Source organism: Lampetra fluviatilis, chromosome 19, assembly GCF_964198595.1.
Source record: "Lampetra fluviatilis chromosome 19, kcLamFluv1.1, whole genome shotgun sequence".
NCBI lineage: Eukaryota > Metazoa > Chordata > Hyperoartia > Petromyzontiformes > Petromyzontidae > Lampetra > Lampetra fluviatilis.
Window position 1 is genome coordinate 13,059,121 of NC_136293.1, and position 8,156 is coordinate 13,067,276.

General features: G+C 45.4%; 1 protein-coding gene across 1 annotated transcript; it reads left to right on the forward strand.

Annotated features, from left to right (window-relative positions):
- Positions 1-1,802: 1,802 nt before the first annotated feature.
- Positions 1,803-5,020, forward strand: LOC144937699 (thymosin beta-10-like). Its single transcript, XM_078865126.1, has 3 exons — positions 1,803-1,888; positions 3,562-3,676; positions 4,670-5,020. The coding sequence occupies exons 2-3, from the start codon at positions 3,577-3,579 to the stop codon at positions 4,702-4,704; spliced, it is 135 nt and encodes a 44-aa protein (XP_078721252.1). The 5' UTR covers positions 1,803-1,888; positions 3,562-3,576; the 3' UTR covers positions 4,705-5,020.
- The last annotated feature ends 3,136 nt before the right edge of the window (positions 5,021-8,156 follow it).

Sequence of the window (8,156 nt, forward strand, 5' to 3'; positions counted from 1 at the left end):
CTGTGGAATGAAGACTCATCCGAGCAAAAGCATTGGCAAATTAGCCTTGAGATGTGTAATCAATAACAGGGATTACCCTTTCTGGCAATAAAACAGGCGATAAGATGTTCAAGCACCAAACACAGAGTGCAATGTGTCACAAAGACAAAAAGCAGTTTCAAAAATACAACCCTGGTGGCTGCAGAGGAAGATGTTTCGCCGCTCCTGGGCGTATCTTCGTGTCCCAATTAAAGCTAAATACGAAAAACTCACCAGACGATCAAATATGGGGGAACGTGAATTCGATTCAACAATTGTAGTCCTGTCCTCCAGCTGGGTAGTGGGTGCGTACCGTGTGCGTGAACACAGCCGAGTGGACAGACGTGTTCACCACGACAGACGCGTTCACCACTCAGGCACTGGGCCATCGGCTTGACGGTGCAGTATCGCTTATTACCTCCAACGGCGTTCGGGACTTTATTGGGAGTGCCCTTGCCAATAACATTGGGTAACCCTGCATCATTTAACAAGCCCGACAAATGGAAGCCGGTCCATAATTTGTTTGCTTAAACAAATTCTGCTTGGGTGATATGGGTATGGCATTAAGGCAATAACGGTATCGATTGACGGTTCGATCCCTGCGTCAGTGAACATTCAAATTCATGCGAGATTACGATTTGCGAATTCGAATGATCATTGTGTGCAGGTATCAAATACACAATTATTCCCAGTTTGACTCTCAATGCCCCATTAAGGACGCCAATCATTCCATCATCAACGTTTGGGCCTATTGTTACAATTGACTAATCATGCGCAACGACTCATTATTAATCAAATAAGGGCACGTGCTGAACCATTTAAATAACATATCAATGCAATTAACGCAATTAAATACTCAGACAAGGAAACAACTGGGACATGGTGGCTGTGTGGGGCACGCGTGAGTTGGTGTGGATGCCAGGAGCCAAACATGCCCTATTTGGGTAATGGGAACTTTAATGGGCGTGGCCAATCGATATGGGCGTGGTCAATAAACCAATGAGCGAATCACAGGTGGCTAATGGGCGGGTCCAGCTAGAAATGGGCGTGATCAATATGTTAATGAGGGCCTGGAAGAAAAGGTGTGGTCAACTTAATGGGTTCAATGCATTAATGAATAACACGGTGGTTTTAAAACAATACAATACATAAGCGACGTTTCAGATAATGGCCCTTTAGATCACATCAGTCTTCAAAGAACATTGTTATACATTTTACATGAAGAAGGGCCATTGACCGAAACGTCGCCTATTACATCCATATATGTTTATCTCTCTCCCATTTAAGGCCACGCACAGTTGTATTGATGAATGCGTCGAGTTATTTTCTGTGTGTTGCGGTATTTGCGTTTGTCCACCAACACAAACACCGGTCTGCCAACGTAGCAGCAGCAGCAACAACATCAACATTACCACCACCATAGAAAATGAAATAATAAAATTAAAAATAATAAATTGAGACTTGCCCCCTCGTTTCTCTCCGCCTGATGAAGACCGCTTGTGTTGCGATCGAAACGTCGTGGGGTTTTTTCTTTTATTATTTTAAATGTATTATTTTTTTATATTAATTAATTTTATTATATGAAATGTATTATTTTTATATTAATTAATTTTATTATTTGGATATAATTTTTTATCGACGTGACTTGACAAAGTGAAATATTTACTGTGGGCGTGGCTAACCGGCGATGGGCGTGGCTTAGCCCGGTGGTGGGCGTGACTAACCAGGCGATGGGCGTGGCCAGACGGATGTGGGCGTGGTCAGGGCGAGCCCACGTGACCGCGGGCCGTGTATAAAAGAGGGCGCTCTGTAGGCGGAGTCGCACTGCAGCGAGGAATCCGGGAGGTCGTGGCTGTGTTGAGCGTCCCAAGTGAGTAACCCCCCTCCCCTCTCGCCCGGCTTTTTCTTTGTTTCGCTTCAAGCCACGTTACTCTCGAGTGTAATTGCTCGTATAATTATTTCCCCAACCCCTCCCACGTTAAATCTGAAACGGTGGAGATGTTAACGCTATTCGCTATATGTTATATTTTTAATAACTATATTGATGCCCGTATTTGCGCACAGCGGCGCTGTTGGCTTGTAGCAAAAAATTTTAACAAGAATTTGCCCTGCCCTTTTGAGGATTTAATGTCTCCTTTTTCGCCAATAATGTTTGCTTTTATTAGCAGGTACGTGGGAGGATCAAACGGGCGGGCGGATTTTTTATTGCAAGGTTCTCCCCCACGTCTGTGGCTTTAAAGCAACTTGCCAAATTTTAACATTTATCCAAATACGCCATAAAGCATTTCTCCTTTAAAAAATATATAGAATCCATGTGGACCTTCTAAGCGTGTACAGAATGTTAATATAACAAATCTGTGACCAATGTGGCGGTGCTATTCAGCAGGGAGGTGTGTGCAGAGGGGCATGTGGCACATCTCGGCGATGACAAGTGGGTGGGAAGGAGGGGAGAGTCCGTGCCCCTTTGTGCTGTGAGATTGCTGCTCGTTCGGGGAGGGGGGCCCCTCTGACTATCCCACTGCCAAGTCGTGGCCCCGATCCTCTCCGCAGACGAACAATGGCGACCCACGTTGAGTGGGGCGTGGTCCCCCAGCCCCTCACCATTGTGCCCCAGAAGCTCGTCATTCATTCATTCGCAGCCCTCTCGAGCACGGCCTAGGCCACCATAAGTTTATAATTTTAATGCCATCATGGCACACGATTTAGATGTTGAATACATTTTTGTGGTATTCTGTTTTTCCCGAAAATATTCAACTTGAAGAAGAATGGTTGCGTTGGTGTAGACGGTGTAGGAGCGGTGAGGGTCATTTACGTGTTGCTACTGCAAATATTTAGCCGTCTGTGCGTGTAATTGCTGTTGCTTGTTGAGCCCAGACTGAAGGTAATACAATAATTTATTTTACGAAACAAATGTGAGTTGGCGTCTTTGTGTAAAGGGATGACCCACGCCCATTTGTCAACAAAGGGGGCTTTGAGACTGTAGAAATAAAATGTCGAGCAATTGACCCCGTGCAATAATGGCACACTTGGCTTTACAGGAGGGGGGGGGGCACATTCTTAATTGGTGATTAAATTAAGTCCTTCCCGTGTAAATGATAAATGTAACGCCTCAACACTGTTACCATCCACGGTGTGACTTTAAAGTGTATAAACTAAGCTATTGGACAGATGTCTGCAATTGAGGTTGTAAATTGAGCCATTGGAATGTCCCAAGAGCCATCGAAGGCTGCTGCTGATGGGTGGGTGTGGTCGTGTAAACTTGTTGAATGGGAGACCGTCAATTGGAAAGATAAATACATTTTGCAGGTTATTTGCGAGGCTTCGTACGGCTTGCTTGGTCAAATGTAGCCTCGTTCTTGCTGTAATCTGATAACCGGCACATTGGTTCTAATCAGATGAACGCCAGGCAAATTGCCTCTCAAAATAACTTGAGCTTTTGCCGGCCCACCGATGCCAATTCGCAATGCGGCAGTAGCCTCGGATGACATCTTAGATGGTGGCGTGCGTCTGTGCTAATGTGTAATGGTGTTGTTCGTGTGTCAGCAACTCTGCAGCAACATGGCAGATAAACCAGACCTGAGTTCTATTGAGAAGTTCGACAAGTCGAAGCTGAAGAAAGCGGAGACCACTGAGAAGAACACCCTGCCCACGAAGGAGAGTGAGTACCCCCCCCCTCCTTTCACTACCCTCGCCCTCCCCCCTCCTTGCCCGACTGCTGCATTCCACCCATCCACAAATGCCTTGATGCCCCTCGCTTTCATTTCTGCACGACTACACCCCTGCTTCCGATTAGCATGCAGTGTGCAAGAAGTTCAACATGCATCCATCCATCCCTCGCCACCTTTGCAGAAGTGCACGTTTTATTATTCATTGTGACATTTCTGAATTAATATTGATTTATACTGAAATAATTTGAGCTATAGAGCTCTTCAATGTAGGTGTCCAGCATTTTGATGGGACGTAGAGCTTTTGTTCTGCACTTATCGGTGGAAATTCATTTGCATCCAAAAAAATTTCTGATAAGATATTAATAATGGAGGCTTTGCCCCACGAGATGGAAATAAAATGTTTTTTGTCAAATGTACATCTAATTTATTTTCAAAGCTAAGATTTATAGTTAAAAGTGACCACAGCATGTGGCCATGAATATTTGAGCAGTGGCGGAACATTGAAGTCTCTGGGTGGTCGTTAGGCAGATGCATCGGCCTGTCGCCCTTGGGTGCTCTGTCAGGTGTTGCTGGTGTCTGCCTCTGCTGCACGGCTGTGACGCCTCTTTTTGAAGGCCACTTAGTCTGCTTCATCATTAAAAATGTATCTGGCTGTAGGGCAGGTGCCCCTTTCCGTGCCCAAGTCAAGTCGACCTGAGGTTAAATTTAATGACATCCCTTTCATGCTCCTGTAATGCATTGTTTTAATCGGTCTGCTAAGGAGTCTTTAATTGTTCTATCGAAGATGGAGAGGCCATTTAAAACTTTAATATTTATGAATATTCGGACAGAATGTACCCAAAACTCCATAATTGAGTATTTTTGACTAAATGAATCGGCTCATCGGTGACTCAAAATGTTGCCCCGTTCCACGTGTGCATTTGTTCAGAACCAGTTCCTTCTGTAGAAAGTAATTGTTCCCTCCACCACGTTTGTCCTTGCAGCGATTGACCAGGAGAAGAGTCAGCCAGACGCGTGAGGTGTTCAGGAGCTGCCGTGCCCTCAACATGCATCCCGTCCATGGCTCAAGAGGGGGGGGGGAGATACTTCCCTGTGAATTGTGGTGGTCTTAGTTTTTTTACGTGAAATAATTTTCTGTTGTAAAGCAATTTACTTTCCCCCCTCCCCTTGCTACCAGTATGGGGACCAAACGGTTGGTTAACCTGTGGTATATGGGCTTTGTGTTAATGCCCCTCTAAAATGCCATTGGTCTGTTGGGAGCACGCTGTGCAACAAGCTTATTTGTAATGTGCACTTACTATGAACATTAAACAAACAAACCGATGAAAACTCTACTGCTGTGGTGATGGAGGTTCTTTCTGTTGCGTATATGAACATCATTAAAATGTTGAATAGTGACTTGCAGATTAAGATGCTCGTTTCATACTGGCATTCATAAACCATTTAAGATGCAAGCAACTCGTAATCTGTCGTGGCATTTTGACGTTCATGGAAACGTTAACCTTCCGTTTTATACCTTGCAGAATGTTAAGTCTGCCATTTTTGCTTTGGATGCACAGTAATTTACGCAAGCCAATTGTTCCGAGTCTAATTTGTCAGGAAAGTGAATTAACTTTTGATTATTGAGCAAAAAGGAGTTTGGAGACTGAGCGTGAACTTATTTGCAGAACAGCGCCAGGTTCTGTTCTTGTAAAATAGTCGGGAGTTTTCCATCGACCCAAATTGTATGCAATACAATCCTGGGATATTTGTTTGGATTGCCCGCATTGTATTGTGAAACACAAACAATATAGGCGCAGGGTATCGAGCAAAAACCTCGGCTTTATAATTCAAAACCGATGCTTGGTCTTGTTTAGGGATTGCCTGATTGCAGTCTGAAGCTTCGGCAAAGCTAGTAACACATTTTAGATTTGTATTAGATTGCAGCCTCATGGTTTTGTAATGACTGGTCGTCTTTTAGTAGCTTGCCTGTTATTTTCATGATATTGCAATGGCCTACTTGGATTTTTGGTGCAAGAATCGCTAGCTCGTAGCAGGCCACCTCTTGAGCGATTTGCCCTGCTGCAAACTTGGGTATTTTTCCAACTGCCTTGACTCAATTCGGTGCTGCATCTTGCCCTTGTGGCCTCCAGTTTATGGCAGGCCGGGTGTGACGAGTGGCCCCCGAAAAGAATGTGCTTGGTGGTACTCGTAGATTGTGGGACATTGTTATCGGTGACTTAAGATGGGCTGCTGGAGGTTGTCCCTCGTGGATTTTGGAATGGTGACGGCACCAGCTGTCTGCAGGCGTGTGCGGAATTGCTCGTTGCTGAGATGGCACTCCTAGGGAGTGACGAGTTGATAAACGAGTCCGTTTTCCAGAAAAGCCTTTCGACGCTAGCTGCATGCAGTGGAAAAATGCATCGATTTAAGTGGATGCCGTATAAACTGCAATCCATACGAATCCTTGCATGCTTTCGTCATGACGGCAATGTCGCATCAGCCATGACCAGTCAACTGCTGGAGGAAGGCTTCCTTGGCTATCATCACCACCACCACCTCGTGGTTGTGTTGTGAAACAATTCGCCTTATAACTGCACAGTCGCCGACGTGGTTGCTTATAAGCAATAACCAATGGACACTCGTCTTCTTGGTTCTTTCGGTAAAGTCACGTAGAAGGGAAATAATAAAAATACAACAATAAAATAAAAATTCTCACGACGTTTCGGCCACAACACAAGCAGCCGTCCTCGGGTGAAGAAACAGCTGTTGGAAAGACAGCGTCCAAATGATGGACACTGTTTTTTTAGCGGATTTACACCTTGGAAAATCTCGTAACTTGGTTTTCTAATTATTTTAATTGTCATGCTATCCTAGTGGACAATAAAAATGAGGGCTCTGGATAGATTATGGTTAGATTCACCCGGTAATGTGCGAACGTGCTCACGGGCTTTGTATAAGCCTTCCGAGCGATGGAGGCACGTACCAAGTTGCAGACGTGGGAGGGGGGGGGGTGTGTGACGTTACAGATTATGCAGCGTTTTCCATAGAAATACTCGGCTCTGGAGAGAATACTGCGGGTACGATTAATCGACCCACTAACGTCAGTGGCGAGTGCCATGAACTGGTCCTGGGCTTCCTTTAAACCTGCCCCGGCAGTCAATCCACTGCTGGATGAAGGGCTCGCAAAGCTACCACCACCATCATCACCTCTCGCGATTCTTAAATACAACCACTCGGCACGGCAAGTACGCACAACTCCTTCGGCAACATCCTCGAGGATGGGCGCTGTTTCCTGGCTGCCACTCCGTTATCGTTCTTGAACATCGACTTATCTTGAACATTGACATCCCTTATAGCCACGTGTCCTACCCAAGTGCACTTTTCTTCATAGTTTGGATGCTACAATTTACCTACATGCTATACGTTATCCGACCCATGTAATTTTAAGCGCGCATTTATCTCCATGCTTCCTTGCGCACTTTTAAGTTTTTTGTAATTTTACTTAACGACTGTTACTGATCCATACATCATGGATGGAGGATTCTATTCTTGCGTATGGCAATAAGTTCAGGAGCTCCATGCCAATGTCGAGATCTGCTAGGCGCAGCGAGAGGGCTTCTGGAGAGAGAGTCTCTTGTTTTGCTGCTCCTCCACTAAAAGAGCGCAGACTCAAGTGGTTTACGACGGCAGAACGTGGCCCATATTGTGGCGTGCATGGCCACAATCACACGGGTCCGCCTTCACGTCCCATTTACGAAAGAGGAGTGCGAATAGCGTTTGTTCTTATTTAGGTGCATTGGTATGTTGTCATTATCTAAGTTTAGCTTTCGAAAGTACTCCAGCCTACTCTCTTCCACCTCATGTGTCATATATATAAGTAACTTTGTCACAGAAATAATTTACATTTCTCGGTGTACAGAGGCAGAGGGATAGACACAACTACTTGGCCATGCCACTGCCGCACTCGGATACCCAGCCGGCGATCATCTCCGGATTGCAAGTCCCAGTGTCCTGCCCAGAACAGCGCAGCAACAGAACGAACTAAAACCCTGATCTGGCCACAAACACGTGAAGGTGGAAGGGTTGATTCAATGGGCACGGTGAGCAGCCGTAGCATGGGTGTTGTGGCGCGTCAAACAGCTCCTCATAGGAAGGGCTGTGCATATCGCTGGGCCTTTAAACTGAGACGCGGCTTGAACCACCGCAATCACTTGGAATGCCATCAATCTCCTACCGTGCTCTCTATACTCTTTGGGTCTTTCGGTAAAGTCACGTAGGTATAAAATAAAATAAACCGTGTTCTCCTCTGGCAAGGCACGATCATTGACATCGTTTAGAGTCTGTGCCGGTTTTGTAAGCTCTATGTATTTTATGATGGATCAAATAATATTATTTAATTTCTCCATTTTGTGAGATCCGCTTGTTTTGTTGTTGGTGCTGCTTGTTACGATGCTGTGCGTGCGACTTGAAGGTCGTTCTGTTTGCGGC

Coding starts and splice junctions, on each gene's coding strand:
- LOC144937699 (XM_078865126.1), top strand. CDS start 3,577: ATGGCAGATAAACCAGACCTGAGTTCTATTGAGAAGTTCGACAAGTCG. Junction 3,677..4,669: donor CACCCTGCCCACGAAGGAGA/GTGAGTACCCCC, acceptor TTGTCCTTGCAG/CGATTGACCAGGAGAAGAGT.